The sequence below is a fragment of the Asterias amurensis genome, chromosome 11, assembly GCF_032118995.1.
Source record: "Asterias amurensis chromosome 11, ASM3211899v1".
Lineage (NCBI taxonomy): Eukaryota > Metazoa > Echinodermata > Asteroidea > Forcipulatida > Asteriidae > Asterias > Asterias amurensis.
This window is the reverse complement of record NC_092658.1, coordinates 7,329,793-7,352,484: the sequence shown is the minus strand read 5'-3', so window position 1 is coordinate 7,352,484 and position 22,692 is coordinate 7,329,793. Positions and strand designations below refer to the sequence as shown.

At 37.7% G+C, this 22,692-nt stretch overlaps 1 protein-coding gene across 2 annotated transcripts in view; it reads left to right on the top strand.

Moving 5' to 3' along the window:
* Positions 1 to 22,692, top strand: part of LOC139943649 (zinc finger ZZ-type and EF-hand domain-containing protein 1-like) — a 73,742-nt gene that overhangs the window by 32,089 nt on the left and 18,961 nt on the right. The window contains exons 34-54 of one of the 2 annotated variants that reach the window (XM_071940380.1): positions 1,057 to 1,168; positions 1,959 to 2,113; positions 3,022 to 3,110; positions 3,792 to 3,913; positions 4,186 to 4,265; positions 5,397 to 5,469; positions 7,041 to 7,114; positions 9,606 to 9,701; positions 11,540 to 11,631; positions 13,902 to 14,066; positions 15,039 to 15,164; positions 15,675 to 15,805; positions 16,464 to 16,627; positions 17,732 to 17,876; positions 19,010 to 19,061; positions 19,554 to 19,667; positions 20,179 to 20,222; positions 20,930 to 21,049; positions 21,382 to 21,483; positions 22,015 to 22,152; positions 22,564 to 22,679. In XM_071940380.1, the coding sequence (XP_071796481.1) occupies positions 1,057 to 1,168; positions 1,959 to 2,113; positions 3,022 to 3,110; positions 3,792 to 3,913; positions 4,186 to 4,265; positions 5,397 to 5,469; positions 7,041 to 7,114; positions 9,606 to 9,701; positions 11,540 to 11,631; positions 13,902 to 14,066; positions 15,039 to 15,164; positions 15,675 to 15,805; positions 16,464 to 16,627; positions 17,732 to 17,876; positions 19,010 to 19,061; positions 19,554 to 19,667; positions 20,179 to 20,222; positions 20,930 to 21,049; positions 21,382 to 21,483; positions 22,015 to 22,152; positions 22,564 to 22,679 (2,310 nt within the window). Of the gene's footprint in view, positions 1 to 1,056; positions 1,169 to 1,958; positions 2,114 to 3,021; positions 3,111 to 3,791; positions 3,914 to 4,185; positions 4,266 to 5,396; positions 5,512 to 7,040; positions 7,115 to 9,605; positions 9,702 to 11,539; positions 11,632 to 13,901; positions 14,067 to 15,038; positions 15,165 to 15,674; positions 15,806 to 16,463; positions 16,628 to 17,731; positions 17,877 to 19,009; positions 19,062 to 19,553; positions 19,668 to 20,178; positions 20,223 to 20,929; positions 21,050 to 21,381; positions 21,484 to 22,014; positions 22,153 to 22,563; positions 22,680 to 22,692 lie in introns of both variants that reach the window. The other variant, XM_071940379.1, reaches the window with a different exon arrangement.

Below are 22,692 nucleotides of genomic sequence, written 5' to 3'. Positions count from 1 at the left end.
TGAATCCATCAAAACTTTCTTTCTCCGCCCAGGTAGTAGTTGAAAAAGGCAGGACAGTTCTTTTTAGAACTGAGAATTCTCCCGAATTCCGAAAATCTACTCCGCGGTAATAGAATATAAATAAAGCAAGACAGGTTCTCAAAAGAACAGTATCTATCTGGCAAGTAGATACACACATGGTGTTACTGCAAACCAACGATATATTTCTTTATCAAGTGATAAACCACGGGAGACTGACCGGGTCTATGTTAAGGTGATCACTCTGCTGCCGCTTCATGGGATGTAATGTAAAGTTTGGTGTGATCACTTGCGAAACAGCAGTTACAGATTGAATTACTTCTGAATGACACTCGCAAACAACGATGTTGAGAAAAATAAGGAGACTGCCACCATTAGGGCAAGTAGATTGCTCAGGTGGTAGAGCACCGACACATTAATCTGGAGGTCCCAGGTTGAGGTCCTGCTCAAGTCAAACGTTCTTTATTCAACCCTAAATTGTCAGTTATATTTAGATAATATTTAATCAATAACCTGAGAAGCTGCTCTACATGAAATAAACCCCCCAAAATAACAACAAAAGCCAAACAAGCAAACGGACAAAAAACAAAAAAACAAATTCTATTAATTTAAAGCCATTGGACCCTTTTGGTAAACAGTATTGTCCAAGGCCCACACTTCATGTATCACAACTTAAATATCAAATAACAAACCTGTGAAAATTTAGGCTCAATCGGTCATCGGAGTCGGGAGAAAATAACGGGAAAACCCACCCTCGTATCCACGCGTTTCGCCATGTCATGACATGTGTTTAAAATAAATCCGTAATTCTCGACAACGAGAGTTTATATTGTTTTACTGTTTTCTCAAAAAGTAAAGCATTTCATGGAATAATATTTCAAGAGAAGTCTTTCACCACTACCTTCTGTAAACCCTGTAAGTTATTTGTAGATCTGTGAACTTTAATTTTTTTTTCTGTACCGAAAGGGTCCAATGGCTTTAAAGCAATACCTTAAATATCAGTATTCCTAAAATCCTGATCTCTTTCCTGTTTTAAAGGTGACAGCGAAAGGCTCTCGTGATATCCAGATATCTTGGCTTTACGATCTTCAACTGAGTCTGGCTAAACTACAAGGGAAGCTCTGCGCCTGTGTCCTTAATCCACCAAAAGGTCAGTAAACCGACATTGTTGGTTGTCGAGCCCAACTTGAAGTTGACCCTTCTGCTCAGGGCCCAATCTCATGGAGCTGCTTAAGCAGAAAAAAATTGCTGTGGATGCATTTACCACAGGATGTTTAATCAAATGGTAAAACAATAGGAGGGTTAAATATTCATTATCCCTTATCCAAGAACAAGGTTCACTTGTTGTGGGTCTTTGCCACAAAGCCGGGTTCTCCCAAATACCAAAACCAAAAGTAAGGAAAACTGTTCCTCCAAGCACACAACAAAATTACAAATAAACGCTGACTTTTAAATTAATGCGTTTCACGCTCACTTATTTATTCACAATAATATTTACACTTGGACCAATTTAACAAAGGAAAATAAAGTACAAATAAATTACTAAATTAAGATGTCAGAAAGGAGTTCAACAATGTTCTTTCAATGTCTTGACGACACATTTTACATCACCCAATCCTTCTCATCATAGGCTCCGGGAGTCTCTTCCCTTCAGCCGGGTGTTCAATCATGAACCATTTCTAACTGAATAGTCTAACCTGTTTGTCTTGTGTACATGTTTGTAGTTTGTCTGTCGAGGCTGTCTTCTACAAGCCTTGGCTTAATCTGACAGCCTCATACTCTCTTTATTTTGGTCTACATAGAGTAACTTTTTTTTCTCCATCCTCTGTGCTCATTATTTTAATTATCTATGTAATATTTTGTATACGTTATAACTAGAGAAGAGTACAGTAGTATGAAAATTGTTGACATGAATTGAATATTTTCTCGTTCTGATACAGCTAAGAAACCAGAGGCGAGTCCAAGCGCCACCACGGACCCCGAGGAGGGCCAAAAGACGGCAGCGACTAATCTACTGAAAGGAGAGCTGTGGAGGACACTCTTTAGAGGAGGTCACGAGGTCATCAGGCTAACCAGATCCCTGTCCGGTATCCATGTATGTCAATATTTATTATCAATACATCAGGGATGTGATTCCTCCCTTTTGAAACAGAATTCTGTTTTGTTTTGCCCTAAAAAAAGAAATTCCTTTCTTAAATTATTTTTTAGATCAAATTCTTAAAGAAATGGAGACAAAACCATGTAATAAAGCCCCAGATTGCATGGTAGGGCTTTTAAAACTGAAGATAAATGTTAATAATTGGTCTTCATGCTCGCATGCTTTCGCAGTTTTTTTTCCCTGATAAATGACATTAGAAATGGGTTAAAATTTGAACTGAAAAAATGTGCCAATGTATGTTCAATAAACAACTTAACTTTAAACAACTTTTTATTGCATGTTTTAACTGTCACAATTTTGAAAGTGTAAATGGGTACCTGCGAGGGCAGAGATTGTTCTTGTGATTGATTTAGCCATGTAGCGCATATAAGTGTCGCACAGGCTGTATACTCCCCAGGGAGCTGAGATGGTTTAAAGAATGAAATAAATGGACCAGTGACCAGGGCCCAATTTCATAGAGCTGCTAAGCACAAAAATTTGCTTAGCATGAAATTTCCTCATTGATAAAAAAAGGATTGCCAACCAAATTTCTATTTATTGCATATTGCTTGTTACTGGTATGCAGCTGTTGCTTGCCTATCCTGAAAATCTCGTGGAAATTTGGTTGGTAATCCTGTTTTTATCAAGGAAGAAATTTCATGCTTAGCAAATTTTCGTGCTTAGCAGCTCTATGAAATTGGGCCTAGGGGTAGAAATGTACGAGCGAAATGAGTGTCACTGAGTGATGGATTTGAAGTGCTATAGAAGAAGCCACTATTATTAGGAGCAGTGTGTATCCATTGTGACCAGTCTGGCAGATATGGGCTAGCATGATTATTCCAATTGTTACCTGTTTTTGTCTTTAGAGAACTGAGCCCATTGAGTCGGTGATTAACAGCTTCCTGGTGGAGGTTGCATACATCTCACAAGGAGCTTCTCTCAAGTTTATTAAGAGGTAAGGTATCAAGGGCTTCATCTCCTAGAGCTGTTTTAAACAAAAAAGAAGGCACCGGACAAAATTATTTTTCACTTGACAGATATCAGGAAGCAGAAACTTAATATTGTCACAAGTTAACGCTCTATGTTCATCTGCACTCCTTCCTGTGTGGAGAGAAGTGAACATTTTTATCTGATTTTTCAGTATAACTTTGTATTTCAAGCTCATGTGTACTCCTGTGTGGAGAGAAGCAACGGTTACTGTCTAATTGCATGATATACTTCTTTTTCAAGGGCTCATTTGTACTCATTTGTGGAGAGAAGCAACTTTTACTCTTTCGATTTTATGATATTCTGCTTGTTAAACACTCATGTGTACTCTTGTTTTGAGAGAAGCAACTGCTACTCTAATTATATTATTTTATGATACGGTGTTTAGTGTTAATCTGTACACCTGTGTGGAGAGAAGCAGCTGATTCATAATCATGACACCTGTGTTACATTTGTGGCAAGCTCTGTAGTATTTTATTTACATTGGGAGACTTCGAGACACTAGGTGGCAGCAGACAAAAATATTGGAAAATTTGTCCATGGTTGACGAAGTTCTAGGCAAGCTAACATTTCTAATACGCCTTCAGCTGTGTATTGAGAGTAGTTTTCTCGTTTGAAGTAAGAATTCTTTTTACAATTTGTTTTCAAGGTGTCGGGAACAATACCACATGCCTTCAGTCGGTGGTGAACTCGTCAACGATGCTGTCATGTCGGTGTTTGCTGCCCTCTTGTGGCACTCACAGGAACTCCGAGAGATTATCCCTAATTATGGTAACTGATTCATGCAAATTTTACCTTTTATTTTGTTATTGCCCAATAGTAAGGAATGGATGGGATTGGGTCATTTTGTTTTCTTTTGAATTTTAACACCTGGTCAAGGTGTTTTTAGCCAGGCTGCAAGCCATTTTTAAGGAGAGCTTGTATTCGGGAAATCTCATCCCTACTTACTTATGCCCTTTCTGTGGTAAATTTTTTGTGACGTCCTTCTTCCACTCTGTTTTTATCTTGTAATTGATGACAATCGTGTTGTTTTTATCGTGTAGTTGATGGCGACTCCACTTGTAAACCCAGTGATGGTATAATCCAAGCATTCAGAACTGCAGAGGGACTCAGGCCGCTCCTGGTAAATATTACAGTTGATTAAAGTAGACTAAATTTTCTTAAATTTTCAGACAGTTATCCAGGGGGAAATAATACTTGTGATTGTTTAAAAAGTATAATACATGATTGGCAGAGAGGTTGGCTCTCTTTTTGAGTATTGACCCAATTCACCTGCCGTCATTATCAGAACAGTCTTGGATGCGCCATTTTGGTGGTCAATATCACTGTGCATTATTCAGTGAAGTGTGCATTTTAGGCGACGCTGCGTTTTTACGTAAACCTATTGACCACCAAAATGGTAAGCGTGGCACAGTCGCCACGTGTGACATGCGTGCAAGGTGGGGTCAATAGTTGGTTCTGAAATAAATCGGTGATTAACGACTGGTTTCAGAACCAGCACTACTCAAGCACTACTTCCACCATGCAAAGTTTCAAATCCTACTGAGGATTGGCACAATTTTCAGCATGAAACACAATGTCCTTAACTGTGGTTGTAACAACAGAAATCAGCAGTTATCTCGAGTATGATTTCATTTCAGAGGGAAATAGTTCACAGAAAAGAAATATGGTTCTAGTATGAACTTTATAAGTCCACATAAAGTTTCAAGTCCCTACATTTTTTGGACGTCTTTTGTTATAATCAGGATCCAATTTTATTGAGTTGCTTTAGCAGGAATTATTGCTCAACAATTTTTGGGGGAAGCAGAAATTTAGCATGATACCAGTCACAAGTTGTACATTTGACATGTTATTTTGGCTAGTAACCATGTTTTGGGAAGCAGAAATTTAGCATGATACCAGTCACAAGTTGTACATTTGACATGTTATTTTGGCTGGTAACCTTTTTTTTGGGAAGCAGAAATTTAGCATGATACCAGTCACAAGTTGTACATTGGACATGTTGTTTTGGCTGGTAATCTTTTTTTTGCAAAGCAGAAATTTAGCAGGATACCAGTCACAAATTGTACATTTGACATGTTATTTTGGCTGGTAACCTTTTATTGCGAAGCATAATGTTGCTGTGCTTAGCTACTTTTTTTGCTTAATCAGCTCTTTGAAATTGAACCCTGGTCCACACTTCGTATGTGTTAAAACAGAAACCAAAGAAGTTTTGCTGAATTTTGTTCTTAAAACATCCATGTTACCTCCGCAGATTGATCTGAGACAAAAACGACTGGCAGCCAAAGAGAATGACCCCAACATGAATGTATCGGAGTTAGAACCCGGTAAGAAAACTCCAGACAACATGGGGCCTTGCCTTTCAGAAAGTTAGTATTTTTTTTTCATCGGGGAATAACTTCATCCAGCAGTTTTGCATTTAGCAAAATAATTTCACCTTGTGGTCATATTCTGTTGTATTGTACTCATATACATGCAATCGTTGTATACATGTAGTAGCAACTGTAACATTTTGTGTAGATATTTGCTGTTCTGTATAGGGCTGGGCGAATTATTCAAATATCCGGTTAATGGCGAATAGGTTTTCCTATCCGTAACCGCGAATGCCTTTTTTTTCTTAACCGGATATCCGCATAGGGCGCGAATAGCTATTTATAAACCGGATAGTTCTGTAATTACAACCAAGTAACCGGATATTCTTTAATATCCGAATATCCGCGGACGTCGGGCGACAACTGACATGAATGTTTTGACTGAATCCTAATGAAACTTCTATTAAGACAGCATAAAACAGCATAAATTAAGTATTTAACTATGCTCACCTCCGTGAAGAGTTAAAACAATGACATTTCTGACGTAATTTGTTCAAAAATTACAAAAGTTTTCCTTCACGTAGAGTCATCCACGATCAAAAGAAAAAGCAAATCGCCATCTGTAAATTAGATCCGGTCATTTTTATGAATGAACCGAGTGACACTGTCTGAAACTAATATCAATCCGCCCAGAAGATCTCATTCACAAACGAACAGCGCCCTCTAGCGACAAAAAAAACAAACCAAAATTTTTATTTTATTTTTATAGCGCCCTCTAGCGTAAAAAAAAAACTATTCGAATATCCGGTTAATTTCGGATAGTTGGCCAGCGGTATCCGAATAACATAATTTCACTATTCGCCCAGCACTAGTTCTGTACAAGGGAAATCGATCGCTGGCCACGGCCCACTTTCATAGAGCTGCTTAACAGCCAATGTTGTGCCTACTGTTTCCATTTCGCAGTGCTGCTTCCCAAAAAGACAGGCTAACCTTCCAGTGCTTACTGCACAAAAATAAACAATGGTGAACGCGCAAGCTGGCCGTCTAATTTTCTATGAGATAAGCTTACACCTGAGCAAATTTTTTTGCTACATTAAGTATGAAAATTTGCTTACTGTTAAAGCCATTGGACCCTTTCGGTACAGAAAAAAAAAAAAAAGTTCACAGATTTACAAATAATTTACAGGGTTTACAGAAGGTAATGGTGAAAGACTTCTCTTGAAATATTAGTCCATGAAATGCTTTACTTTTTGAGAAAACGGTAAAACAATATAAATTCTCGTTAACGAGAATTACGGTTTTGTTATAAACACATGTCATGACACGGCGAAACGCGCGAAAACAGGAGTGGGTTTTCCCGTTATTTTCTCCCAACTCCGATGTCCGATTGAGCCTAAATTTCCACAGGTTTGTTATTTTATATATAAGTTGTGATACACGAAGTGTCGGACTTGGACAAAACTGTTTACTCGAAAGTGTATAATGGCTTTAAATGAAATTTGGCCCACATCATTAAACAGTTTAGAATGTAAAAAAAGAGATTTTGATCTGTTGCTAAAAATCTTGCTTTCATTTCTGTCGTACAGTTGAAATATTCCGTGACAAGGCCCGTTTCCTTCTTCAGTTTGCTGGACTCACGAAGCTGGAGAAGAAACTGGAGGTAAGTGTGAATTTTAAGCAGATTTTTAGCAAGAATTAACGTGGATTAAGGGAAAACTGGTGACAACAAGGGTGATGCAATCAAGCTAAATGAGTGGTTTGTCGACAAATTAAAAACGAGGCAAAGCAGGCCAACAAGGGTGACATTTTCAAAAGGTTTTTTTTGGAGGGGTAAATTTAAATGCCAAATTATGTTTTATTTGATATTGGCAACTTCCCTTTCTGATAGTTAATATTAAAATTAGCTTCGAAGCAACAAGCAACTCATTTTAAAGTTGTTTTCTCACAGTTTTATTCTCTCGCATCTCTTGGTGTTTTATACTTTCACTTCTTTTGACATGGTATCAAAATGTAGTTTTGTTGGAACAAGATTATGCTCTTTTCAAAAGTATAATAAAAATGAAAAATAACAAAAAATTACCTGGGTTGACAATAAAAATCATTTTGTTTGTTCACACCACATGTTGTTTTGACTGGTAGCATGTGTTGCTTATTTGTGCACCATTGGGTTGATTATCAGATGGTGAATTTACAACTGGAATTTAAACCCCATTTTCTCAGTTTTTTTCTCTCTCATATTTCTTGTTGTTCCTACTTTCACAACTTTGGAACCAAATTTGGTATTAACTTAGGGTTTAAAAATAGTTAAAGCATAGATTATGTTTTTTTTCAAAAAATGAAGAAAAAAAAAACTAATTTGTGTACCAATGGGTTAATCATCAGATGTTTAATATACAAATCAACCAAATATAGATCAGTGAAGTCTGCATCTGATGATTGAGTGTCTGACTGAAATAATCAGCAGTTGCAAATTGTTTTACCACCCAAAGTGACCTTTGCAAAAAGTGGCGCTGGCCTGACGTTTTGGCTTTAACAGAGTCTTTCTCGAGGGCTCAAAGGCAGTGGACACTATTGGTAATTGTCAAAGACATATCCTTCACAGTTGATGTATCTCAACATATGCATAAAACAACAAACCTGTGAAAATTCGAGCTCAATCGGTCATCGAACTTGCGAGATTATACTGAAAGAAAAAAACACCCTTGTCACACATAGTTGTGTGCTTTCAGATGGTTGATTTCGAGACCTCAAGTTCTAAATCTGAGGTCTCGAAATCAAATTCGTGGAAAATCACTTCTTTCTCAAAAACTATGGCACTTCAGAGGGTGCCGTTTCTCACAATGTGTTATACCATCAACCTCTCCCCATTACTCGTCACCAAGAAAGGTTTTATGCTAATAATTATTTTGAGTAATTACCAATAGTGTCCACTGCCTTTAAAAGAACAAAACACAACACTCCCTCCCAACAAACAAACAAAAATAGAGAGAAAAACTAAATCTGAAACTCAATCATTAAAAAAGAAATTGTTGCCACAATTATTTTATTTGTTAAATGCTGCATGCTGAATTTACTTTGCTTTGATGTACATCAATCCCCTCTGCCCTCTTCCAATTCATTTCACTGACTATTCCTCCAATCAGTCCACTGGAAGTGGCGTGTCTTGGTCGGGCGGTCAAGCACACCTGACTCAAGCTCTGGTGTTTCTGATCAGCTGAGTGTGGGTTCGAGTCCCGGTCCAATTCATTTCACTGACTATTCCTCCAATCAGTCCACTGGAAGTGGGGTGTCTTGGTCGGGCGGTCAAGCACACCTGACTCAAGCTCTGGTGTTTCTGATCAGTAGAGTGTGGGTTCGAGTCCCGGTCCAATTCATTTCACTGACTATTCCTCCAATCAGTCCACTGGAAGTGGCGTGTCTTGGTCGGGCGGTCAAGCACACCTGACTCAAGCTCTGGTGTTTCTGATCAGCCGAGTGTGGGTTCGAGTCCCGGTCCAATTCATTTCACTGACTATTCCTCCAACCATTGCACTGAAAGTGGCGTATCTAGGTTGAGCATCAAGCTCACTAGACTCAAACTCTGGTTTTTCTGATCAACAGAGTGTGGGTTCCAGTCCCAGTCATGACACTTGTGTCCTTGAGCAAAACACTTAACCATAATTGCTTCGTCCTTTGGATGGGACGTTAAGCTGTGGGTCCCGTGTGTTGTGTAACGCACGTAAAAGAACCAAGTTACACTTCTCGCTAAGAGAAGGGGTTCACCCCAGTGTTTCTGGAAGTGGCTGCTGAATGCTCCGCTGAATGCTCCGCAGCACCTTGTCAACCCTAAAAATGGGTTTCATAATTCATTTACTTAAAAAAAAACATCTGGAAACAAGTGCTTGGAAGCACCCGTAGATAAAGCGCTAATAGAAACTAGTTATTATCATTACTTTTAAAGTAAACAAAAACCCCCTAACAAATACGTCACTGTATACGTTTCAAATTCAGCACTTTGAAACAGCCGTAGATAAACCACTATATAGAAACTAGTAAGAAAAAACAAAAAACAAACAGCTCTTTAAAACATAGAAAATAGTTATAATAATTATTATTAAAGAAATCAAAAACCCCCAAAACAAACTCGCCACTGTATTTGTTTTCAAATTCAGCGAAAATGCAGCGAGTTGTACACAAGGAGCAAGTCTCTAGAGAGTAGAGCTTTCCAAGAGAGACAAACATCCTCCGAGAGGAATGCAGCATTTCAGGTAACTAGGCAACAGCGCCCTCTTTATCTGGCTCGGGTGGATTTCTTTCTGCCAAAACGGACAAGTGTAACAATTTTCAAAGCTTTGATATTAAAGAGGGTCTCCAAGGACAAATCAAGTTTTGTGTTGCACTTATTTTCCCAATAAAAACAAGAGTTTTCATGTGAATTGAAAAAAAAATGGCAAGCCCTTAACCTCGCATTAAAATGGTGTTAATTTAATTTTATTTGATACTGTCCCAGAGTGAAATTTTAAGCATGATGTCACCGGACAACAAAAGCTAATGGATTTTTACATCCTTAGACAAATTTTTGTGCCTGTCAACATATCATCAAAATTCAGGATTGAGCTAAAAAAATGTTTGTGGAAAAATGTAAAGTCCATATAGTTGAAATGTGGCGACATCAAATGTTTTGGGCTCTGAAAAAAATTCCATTGAAGGGGATTAAACACAGTTGAATTTTACACCATTTTAACATGAAGTTAGAGACTTGTAATTTCACCCCCGTTTCTTTTACCTATTGGAAAATTAGTGCATCTCAAAACTGAATTTGACCTTAAAAGAGTCCCTCTTAAAAAAGAAATCTGAAGTCTGTCAATAAAATTGACCGTAGAAAAAGTTTAGTTATAAGGCCTTTCCTGATTAAGAATATATATATTCCTGTTTGAAAAAAAGCTGCCTACTTCTTCCTTATTTTAGATAAACTTTGAAGTCTGGAGAGGGATAAAATAAGAAACAAATATTTGTTAAGAAGAGATAAAAAAAAAATGGTTTCATAGATATGGATTACCTCACATCTTAAAGCATCCTTTACCCCCTCTTACCCCCTTTTACCTCCCCCACCCCACCCCTCCCAAGTCCTATTCATAAGTTTCACAAATTCCTCCCTCGCCTCTCCTCGTTCATTTGAAGCATGTACTCAAATTGTCCAAGTCTTAAAAGTGACATTATTTTTTGTAAAAGCTTTCTTTGGTCATTGTTGTATGCCAAACACTGAAGATGTGTCTTTTTACGTTTCTGTGGTAAAGAAAGTGGGCCTTGAACTTCGCTCTTGAAGGGGCACAAACATTTTTGTCAGGCAAGGGCCACTTTTATGAGGAAAGAATAAACTTGTGCTGGGACTTTGCAAAGGGCATCACAACAAAAGCAAAACCTGTCCAATCATCTAAAAAATATATGTGTTTTTACAATTTTATATGCGTTTACAATTCTACCTGTGGTGATATGGTGTATTTACCAACTTTACAAAACCACTGCACCGGTTATATCGATGAGGTTCAGGGTGTGCACCTTTGTGTTTGTTCTGTGTAGACACATTCAAACTATCATATCATTATAATCTTTCTATAATACTCTGGTGCACTTTGGAATTCTTGTGGGGTTTGTTTTGGCAGGACCATACCTGTTCACTTTTTAAAACAATTTTGTCTAGACTCCATTCCAGTTGTATTCTTTATGTTTTGTAATTTGGCCTGCAGGCTACAAGTTGTAGGCTGGCATAGTTTTATCTATCCTCAAATGATATTGAATGGTTTGACCGTAGGATGGTTGACTGTGTACTGTGTAAATGCACTCACCACATTATGTCATATTGCAGGCTGGCACAGTTAAACTATCGTTCTAAACCACAGTGGATGCTAGTAAATGGTCAAACAGTAGGAGAGTTGACACAAATTGAGCAAGAGTTTTGATAATAAGCAAACTGTAAAGTTAAAACCAGTTACAAATAATGTGTATCTTATTTTACCGGTTAATGTTTTTTTCTCTTGACTTAATATGCTTAGCTACTTTGTCTGCTTAGCAGTTTCACAGTGTTTTGATTGTATCTTATGTTTAGGGGACGGCCGAGGAAGGCACGGTGCTGAGCCAGTATCCAGAGTTTAAGCTGGTCCTCGACTTTGTCAAAAATCCTCACCTCACTGTTGAAAGGTACGGTCATGTTGTCTCAAAGATTGTTTATGTCTGACTTGTTTTCGATAAGTAGGATTTGAAACTTTGAATGGTGGGAGAACAATCAGATGGGGTTTATGGTGACACCATTTGTTAAATCTCTTTTTAGTAGTGGTGGCATTTTTGAAAGGGCAAGTGCACCAAGGCCTTTTCTTCAAGGTAAGGGGTACCCTATGAGGAAATTGTAAATTTCTACTGGAGCATTTTAGGGGCACCAAGGCAGGGGGCATGAAGGCAATCGCCTTTGTTGCCTCCGTGAAGTATCAGGTCTGCAAGAGTTCTGTGAAGAACCTGTAGTTTGACAACTCAATGTTTCGATCAGTATGCTCTGACAGCCGAAAAATGTAAGATAGTCACTGTGCATTAATTTGATTATGAAAGTAGGATTTTAAGCTTTTTGTATGTTGGGTGTCATGGGCAAGTGGCAGAACTGATTCTGCAGAAAATTTCTCTAAAATATCAACCAATATAGCCATGTTCTGATAAACAAAAAACAAAAAATTTCCTTGATTATTAGATTCCCCCCCTATTATATTGAATGTATTTCTTAATTTCAATATGCCAACGGTGGCGGCTTTGCTTGTGCATGTTTATTTCAATAGACCCTTATCCCGGACAAATACTGAAAGACTCATGACACAAAGTATTTGTTGTTCGCTGTCTAGCACCGACAGGGTCAAAATTTATTTCTCTCAATTTTACTCTTTCGTTCAACAGAAAACATTTCAACAATGAAAGGAGTCAGCCAACTCAAAAGGTTAAAACAAAAGTGGACAAAATGCCACTACACACAATTCTTTACCTCCAGTGATAATACTTGAGGAACTTCCTGATGTCTACCAGGAGTCTAAGAATTATTCAATTCAAATAAGTTCGCCCCGGGCTTACAATACACATTGCATCCCAATAAACGGGTTTGGAAGTGTCTACTCCAAAGCACTGACTCCACCACACGGTGTCTATTACCGGTGAAGCCAAAGGGACCTGGCAATAAAAACAAGCATGCACATGAGATTTAATGGCTGACACCTTAATTCTTGTCTTTTGTTACACATGTATACATAATACATCACCTGCTCCGAGCGTCTGCCGAAGCATTTCTCATAGGAGTCTACCTGAAAGAAACTATGAATTCAAGCTATTTATTTATATTTTATCATAATTTAAGTCAGTTTTTACAAACCACCTTTTCCCCACATATCATTTAATCACTGGTTAGCATTGTAACTATTTTGCAGAGAACAACCTTAATCCAGATTTTAATGTATCATCGTCGAGGGTGATATTATCAATTGCTGATATAAATGTGTCTTTATTATGGGAGAGGTGGGTGGGGAAAAAAATTATTTGGACCTTCTCTATCCGTTGCCGAGACAGAGAGTGAACTGCAACAATGCTTACCGAAGCGTTATCGACCTACACGCCGGTTGTGATTGGTCCTTCAAATTGATAGAACCTTTAAAACACGCATCATGATTAGTCCAGACCGTGCGTCTCCAAAACAAGGAGACAATAAGGCCTAGCGGACCGGATCACTATTTGCCGTGGATAAATGAGTTTTTCTTCGATGCTCGAAAACTTTATTCCCATGAAATATGTTAATTACATTCACGCATGCATACAGATCCAATCGGTGGGCAAATCTATAGAGATGTGCATTTAGCAGATGCACAATTGCGTCTGCGTCATGCTGCCATTAGCCACATACAAAACAGCATGGTGTTCCCTCATTTTGCCAACCAAAGTGTTAGTGACACACGCTATGTGCAGTTTACATATTTCATGGGAAGGGTTTTTCAAAATATACTTTAGTAATGTTGGGGGTCTTAAAGCCATTGGACACTTTCGGTAAACAGTATTGTCCAAGGCCCACACTTCGTGTATCACAACTTCTATATAAAATAACAAACCTGTGAAAATTTAGGCATTGGAGTCGGGAGAAATTAACGGGAAAACCCACTCTTGTTTCTGCACGTTTCGCCGAGTCATGACATGTGTTTAAAATAAATCCGTAATTCTCGCTATCGAGAATTGATATTGTTTTAATGTTTTCTCAAAAAGTAAAGCATTTCATGGAATAATATTTTAAGAGAAGTCTTTCACCATTACCTTCTGTAAACCCTGTAAGTTATTTGTAAATCTGTGAACTTTTTTTCTTCTTTTCTGTACCGAAAGTGTATAATGGCTTTAAGATGGTACTTTCATGATGTTGATGGGTTTTTTCTGATGGATTTATTTTCTCCTGGTAGGGTGAGAGATCTCCTTAAGGAGAGGCAGGATCGAGCCAGCGCTGTGGCTGAGATCTACCAGATTGCTTGTAAGTTCCTCAAGACGAATGGCGAGCCCAGCATCTTCCAGACGGACTGTGTACAGTTCCTGAAAGAGATGCTGCACACCAGGCACAGCGGAGAAACGTAAGTGACCTTCACATAAAAAAGGAAGACCAGAAACAGTACTCAAAATGTGTATTCCCGTTTGCATTGATTACAAAACTTTGCATTGAATGAAACTTTTATAATTGTTAATTTTGTTTTCACTTTTAACATCATCTGCCAGTTATTAGTCAATGATAAGTCAAAATATAGGGTCAATGATTTTGTCAAAATAGAGTCAATGATTTTGTCAAAATAGAGTCAATGATTTTGTCAAAGTAGAGTCAATGATTTTGTCAAAATAGAGTCAATGATTTTGTCAAAATAGAGTCAATGATTTTGTCAAAGTAGAGTCAATGATTTTGTCAAAATAGAGTCAATGATTTTGTCAAAATAGAGTCAACGATTTTGTCAAAATAGAGTCAACGATTTTGTCAAAATAGAGTCAATGATTTTGTCAAAATAGAGTCAATGATTTTGTCAAAGTAGAGTCAGTGATTTTGTCAAAATAGGGTCAATGATTTTGTCAAAATAGAGTCAATGATTTTGTCAAAGTAGAGTCAATGATTTTGTCAAAATAGAGTCAACGATTTTGTCAAAATAGAGTCAATGATTTTGTCAAAGTAGAGTCAGTGATTTTGTCAAAATAGGGTCAATGATTTTGTCAAAATAGAGTCAATGATTTTGTCAAAGTAGAGTCAATGATTTTGTCAAAATAGGGTCAATGATTTTGTCAAAATAGAGTAAATGATTTTGTCAAAATAGAGTCAATGATTTTGTCAAAATAGAGTCAACGATTTTGTCAAAATAGAGTCAATGATTTTGTCAAAGTAGAGTCAGTGATTTTGTCAAAATAGAGTCGATGATTTTTTCCAAAAAAGGGTCACTGATTTTGTTCAATATAAAAGCACAGATTTTATCTCAACGGAACTTGCCAAAAAGCCTTGGCAGTGACCAACCCCATAAAATAATATTTCTTTAAGAGATGTTGACTGTTTGTTTCTTTTTATTCAGGCATTACGCAAGTGGACTAGACGGTTGTGGGCTTGAGCTGGAGGCTAGTTTACGCAGATCTTTCTACCTCCTTGTACGGAGTCTAGTCAAAGCTATTGAAAACTTTGATTGCACAGAACAGTCTGAGTAAGTAATGTCTGTGGCATGTTCAAATTTGCCTGTTAAAACTGCCTGGTAAAAACTGGCCTGTTAAAAATGGTCTGTTAGAACTGGCTGGTAAAAACTGGCCTGTTAGAACTGGCCGGTTAAACTGGCCTGTTAATGTAGTACTGGCTAATCAAAACTGGCCTGTTAGAACTACATGTAGCTAGTCAAAACCGGCTGTTAAAACTGACCATGATAACACTGGCGTTTTTTCCGAGCAGGAATTTGTTAAGCGATTTCTGCTCTATGAAATTTGGCCCAGGGCATATTTCCATAGAGCTGCTTAGGCACAAAAAGTAGCTAACTACAACAAAATTATGCTTACCAGGATCAAGGTTACCAGCTAAAATACCATGTCACATTAACAATAATGTCACTGATAACCTGCTAATTTCTGCTAAGCAGGAATTTGTTAAGCGATTTCTGCTTAAGCAGCTCTATGAATGATTATCCACTGGTGGTTGAATGTTTTTGTATCGTTTTGAATGACAGAGAGGTCCAGATGGGATATGCCTGCATGCAAGCTTGTCTTCTTCACATTCTGGACGTAGACTGGCAACGTTATGATCTGCAATTCTTGTGCGACATCAAGGCCCCCCTCCTGCTCCTCAACATCTCAAAGAGTAAGATTTTATGATGCTAAAGTTTCCTTGGTTTTTTTTTTTTTACTTTTCTTGATTTTTATTATGGCACTGGACACTATTGTTAATTACTCCAAATATTTGTTAGTATAAAAACTTGTTTGGTAACGAGCAATGGATAGCTGTTAATTGTATAACACATTGTGAGAAACAGCTCCCTCTGAAGTAACATATTTTTTGAGAAAGGGGGAAAATCTCACACAAGTATTAAAAGACTTCAGGCCTGAAACATTTGAAAGTCATCTAAAAGCACACAAATTTGGACAGCAAGGGTGTTTGTTCTTTCATCATTCTCTTGCAATTTCGATGACCAACTGGGTCCAAAATGTACACAGATTTGTTATTTTATGCATATGTTGGGATACACCAAGTGAGTATACTGGTCTTTGACAATTACCAAGGGTGTTAAGTGGCCTTTAAAGGCTGCAAATCAGTAGCTGAGAGGAAGTTTTTTGGAAGTGCCTTAAAAATTATGATGCAGAAATGTTTAATTATTAATTACTTTAATACTGTCCAAACTTCGACAAGATTTGTGTTGTCAGAATCACTGGCCAATGACCAAAACAGTTATTTACCGCCGCCAAGAATTCAAATTCTTGAAGAATCCAAACTTACAAAAGTTGTGTTTCTTCTCCTGTAGGGAACATGAGCATCCGAGATCGGTTGGTGAGTGCGGGGGACGAAGCCAAGCAGCTTGAGGTCCACAAACAGTGCCTGGAATGGTACGACGAGTTCCAAGACAATGAGAAGTTCCTGGAGTGGTTTGATAACATCGCGGAGCAGGCCAGCCCAGAGGAACGAAGGGTAAATATACGCCTCTCTTATTATTTATGCATGAGCACGTCACAATTCTAACCCAAAACGAGGCCATAGGCGCAGCCTCTGCAAGTGGTGGCGGACATATGCCTAAAGCCTCAGTTTGGGTTAGAATTATGACGTCATGCATGAATATTAAAAGAGGCATATACAGGGTGCATGACACTGTTTAGCTTAAAGGCACTGGACACTATTGATAATTACTCTACATGTAAATAAACATTTACTTGGTAACGAGCAATGGAGAGCTGTTGATAGTATAAAACATTGTGAAAAATGGCTCCCTCTGAAGTAACATAGTTTTTGAGAAATGGGTAATTTCTATGTCAATTATTAAAAGAGTTTGATTATACATCTGAAAGCACGCAAGGTTGTGCAACTAGGGTGGTTTTTCTTTCATTATTATCTTGCAACTGTGATGACCAAATGAGCAAAAATTTCCACAGGTTTGTTATTGTATGCACCATGTGAGAGCACTGGTCTTTGACAATTACCAAACATTTCCACTGTCCAGTGCCTTTATTACATGAGGCAATCTGCAGACAACCAGTTCCAGGCAATCTCCAACAAGCACCTTGTAAACCATTCCATGGTGCCATGTAAAGGAATTGTTCTCATACTACAAAAATGTAGCTCCACATACATTGTGACCTCTGGATTAACCTGCTGGGGCTCTACCAATTTAAGCTTTCTAACCCTATTGTGAGCAATCTCTCTTTTTTGTCAATAACAGTGTTTGAGGGTACCAACTCGGTTGTTGTAAGAATAAACTATAAATAATAGTAAACTTGCGGGTACAACCATATATCAAATCTTTTAAGAGGAAAAGAGCCGGTTTGGTCCCAACGTTATGTACAGTCTACTATGCTCTTCTTTATTCGCTCTCCTGACGACGAGCATATTACACTGTCCAAACGATGAGACCAATCCGTTTTTTTTTCAGAGCCAACACTCCCTCAAAAGAGATATATACAGGGTTGTACCTGCAAGTTTACTACTATTTATAGTTTATCCTTATTATTTTTCACACCACCATGCAAAGTTTCAAACGACACTTCAGTTGTTGTTTATTTTGTTTCTTCCGAACATTAGGCTCGACAGATGTTTGTGGCACGTTACTGCAACCAGCTACCATCCATCAGTATGATGTGTGATGGATGTAATATTACTCTCCCTGGTGCCCACTATCGATGTCTGGAATGTGAAGCTTTCGACTACTGCTACGCTTGCTACTTTGGTCAGTGCAAAATAATAATAATTATAGTCTGTTTTTACACCTTGCTTTTCACACCCATAGGGCTTCTCTATACAGCCTGTGCTACAAATATGCTCTACTAAGCTAAATCAGTCGCAAGAATCACCTCTGCCCTCACAGGTACCCATTTACCCCTGGGTGGAGAGAAGCAATTATAGTTAAGTGTCTGCTCAGGGACACAAGTGTCACGACCGGGATTCGAACCCACACTATGCTAAACAGAAACACCAGAGCTTGAGTTCTCTGAATTTTTATTTATTCTTTAGTTTTTGTTTTGATTATTGAATTATAAAAGTAATAAAGAGTTTTTATATAGCGCAAATTTACAGTGAAGTATTTAAAGCGCTTTTGGAAAGTAAAGAGAGAAAAACCAGGACTGTTGAATACAAAAATTACAGAAAATATGGAAAGAACTACAAAATGCATACAATGAAAAATATATTTTGATATGTAATAAAAAAAAAGGTTAATTCACAAAGAGATATGTCTTCAAAAAAGACTTAAACTGTTTTAGTGAGGAACTTTCTTTAATACTATTGGGAGTGAATTCCAGAGTTCAGGAGATGCAACATGAAAAGCCCTTTTCCCATAAGCTTTGGATGTGGCTGGAAAAGGAGTGAGAAGATTTTGTGAGATTTTACTGAACTCTGATGGTACATTCTTTTGTCATTCTCGTGAGATCTTCTGCCAGTTACCTGGGTTGGCTCCTACAGGATGGTCACATGGTGGATGTACTGGCTTAAAAAAAAAATTAAATCTTTTTGAGAACTGAACAAGTATAATCAAAAGTCTAATTTTTCACTAGTAAGAAATCACTCTGTGACAGTGAAGTTAATATCAAGAAGTCCCCTCGATCCACTAAGCTAAAGTAGTAGTCCCGGCCGATTTTCTACCTACCGCCCAGGTAGTAGTTATTAAGCAGGACATAACCGAGAAGTCTCCCAAATTCCAAAGTCCAGTCCACGGCAGAAGAATAAAAAGCAAGACCTTTTTTCAAAAGAAGAAATCTACACAGAAAAGTATGTACACACTTGGTGTTAGTGCAAAACAAATATACATTGATATATCACCATGCAATGCCTCAAATATCTGTTACATGTTTTTCTTTCCTGTAGGTGGTGTTCAGACGGAAGGTCATCTAGATGAACATCCTATGGTCAACTTTAGGTAAACAAAATTAGTCATCAGTTTTGTTTTTAATTTCTTGAAATGCATTAGTTATAGAAAATAAATGCAAATTGTGTCATTAATTATGGTCAACTTTAGGTAAACAAAATTAGTCATCAGTTTTGTTTTTAATTTCTTGAAATGCATTAGTTATAGAAAATAAATGCAAATTGTGTCATTAATTATCTTGAAATTCATTAGTTATAGAAAATAAAGGCAAATTGTGTTGAAAATATTGACAAAAAAATCCAAAGAAATCAATCAATTATTTAACAACAGATTTGCATTAAAATGCTCAATGCAAAAACATTGTATCTGGGCGTGTACTTGTGTTATGTGTACATCTGGGCCATTTTTAAGCTAAACATGATGCTTTGACAATTTGAAACACCAACAGTTTAACACAAACACAACGATAGCCTTTATCCCTGATGCAATTATTACAATTAGGAACTTGTGGAATATTAACGAGAATTTTCAACTTTCCCACAGGTATAATTGTGATTCTTGCCATGGGTTCATTGCCGGAACTCGTATACATTGTAACGTGTGTGATGATTTTGACCTCTGCTACGGCTGCAATCATGCACAGAAGTTTCCCGATGGGTATGTTATTTTGTTCTTCTTTTCACTGCATGTGATACTATAAGTTATTTATATTATGATTAACCACACGGGAAACTCACTGGGTACATTTTTAAAATGATTTGAACAAATAAAAATTGACTAGAGTGGGATTTGAACCGACCTCCGGATTAACCGAGCTATCTAGCCCTATATTGGCGGTCTCGCTATTTTGTCAATATCTTTGTTCGGGGGTGCCAGTCAGAAGCCATACAACCGTTAACTGCCATGTAGCCAGGGATCACACCCAAATTACGACACATCCTGGGAAGTTGTAATTTTTAGTTTGACATGAAGGTATGAGACATTTGTAGACTCTACACTGGCTGTCCTTTTTGCTGGTTATTCCTTGAGTCTGGCTACGTCAAATGGCCTTATATTAGCCCTTCACCGGATCCTCTCGCTGTTCCCAAAAGCGCCGCCTTCTTAAACAGATCTTATTATTGTAGTCTCAGACTAATCTGAATATGTGTTTTTTCTTTTACTATTTCAGTCACACGGCTGCCCACAGTACAGAGATATTCACCATGACTACAGGTAAGTAAGAAAGGCAAACTTTACATTATTAAAATAAGAAAGCTTATTAAAACTAAGGCCCAATTTCAAAGAGTTGCTTGAGCACAAAAATTACAAAATAAAAAACACTAACCAGATCAACTTTTGTCTCTAAGGATTTTTTTGTTTTTCAGAATTATCGGTTTTTCTCCCATGAAATGTCTACGAACGATAACATTTTTGAAATGGCTGCCGTTTCGATTCATTTCAGTTCAATTCAATCAACATTTATTTTCATATGGGTGAATAAAGGGTGAATAATTAGCAAATTAAGTACAGGCGTTTAAGTCAAAGACAGTCAAGAACTGGTCAAGAAAATCAATTAATGAAAATGAATTGAAAATAATTTAATGTAATGGATACAGAGCAAATTTAAGCCTAATGCAAATACATGGCCCAATTTCATGGCTCTGCAATACCGTAAGCACACGGCAAGCGTATTTCACAGGTTAGCGGCGAATTTTGGCTTCTGCGTGTGTGTGACTCCACGTTACTATGCATTCTACGCGTACGAAGCTAGCACAGAAATTCGGCGCTTGCATGTAAGCGGGGAATCGTGATAGTAAGCGCAGAATTCGGCGGTAAGCAGAGCCATGAAATTGGGCCCTGCTTGTTTCTTAATCATGCAGAGTTGGTTCATTTGTGACAGTTCATTGTATGTTTGACCCTTTGACCTTTTGACTTTGCAGTGACCTCTGGTAATCAGCAAGGTGGCATGTTGGAGAGTTACAGCCACCATCATTCCTGGCTGTTGTTTTGTTCTCTGGCTCTTTCCGTTGCTGATATGGTGCGCAATACACACAGTCAAGGTACCAGACTTCTGTAAAACTTTGTATTATTCTTATTTATATCAAATAATAAACCACCAGGAAAACTGACTGGGTAAAATTTAAATGATTTGGGTTTGAACAAAAGAAAATTGACTTGAGCGGGATTTGAACCAACAACCTCTGAACTAACGTGCTATGTTACAGGTCTCCCTATGTTGTAAATTTGTCTGTGTTCACCACCGAATCATGTTTATTATTTTTATTTTTATTACAGTGATTAAGTTTAATTTCCAGAATTTAACAAAATTGAGATGGAAGAAACTAAAACTTAACCAAGTTGTTTTTGTTTTATTTGTTTTTAACTCTTACAGATGTGAATGTTGAGTACGTGCAAAATGCCAACAAGCTGTTCCAGCAATGTATTGAGTTAGCCACCAACTGCCTGCCGACTGTTGCCCAGACTGCCATATCATGTAAGGTGTAGATAACAGGATTGACATAACAGTCACCAGCCTAAAATGGGACTCTCAAATTTAGAAAGGAAAACAAAAATGAAGAAGGAATTTTTAATCAATTTCCATTCCAATTAATGAGCCCTGGTGGTTTTAACTGGACACCTTTGGTAATTGTCAAAGACCAGTATTCTCGCTTGGTGTATCTCATCATATGCATAAAATAACAAACCTTTGAAAATTTGGGCTCAATTTATCACAAATGTTGCAAAAAAATAAGTTTTTGTGCTTTCAGATGCATAATACTGAGGCCTTTTATTATTTGAGTGAGAAATTACCCCTTTCTCATAAACTCTGTTACTTCAGAGGGGACCCGTTTCTCACAATGTTTTGTACTAACAACAGCTCTCCGTTGCTTTTTGCCAAATCAGTTTCAAAACAATTAGTTTGAGTAAATAACAATGGGTCCAGTGCCTTTAAGGGGTCATAGTTCATTCATACATGGGAATGATGGGGGAAAATTGATTGTATTTTGTCGATTCGTCTTCTTAGTGAAAGAACAGGAAGACAAGAAGACTGACGAGACTGAAAAGACTGAAAAGACTGAGAAGACTGAAGAGACTGAAGAGACTGAAGAGAAAGAGGACAAGGAGAAATCTACTGAAACAACAGACAAGAAACCAACAGAAGGTTTGTATTAATACAAAGGGGAAAATAATTTTGAACACTAGGTGACAGCAGACTTACCAGGTTAATCTATAGACCTTATGCATTGACGTCATCCAGCGGCCATCTTAGTGGAAAAACGGTGACGAAACAATCAAAACGCACAGATTTGTACGCGCTGCGCACATGATTGGCCAATGAACAACCTCTTTTTGACCTCTTGGTGAGGGCGCCATACTGAAATGGCGTCATGTGCATAAGGTCTATTGCACTTGAGGGAAATTTGTGCACATTTACAGTTATGTTAACAATGAAAGAGTGTTGGTATATCAGCTACCAACTATTGTCCCAACATAGTTTGTGCAAAAAATTGCCAAAATCTCCTTAAAAATAAAAATGTATTGTAGTAACAACAAAAAATACTTTTCTTGACAGCCCTTCAACAACCGGAGTCAGAGAGCAAGGTCCTACTACAAGAGAAAGCCTTCACCGTGAGCTCACAAGAAAGGGTCCTAGGTCTCCTGGCGGCCATGTTGCTGGAGAACACACCGGTAACTTTATTAC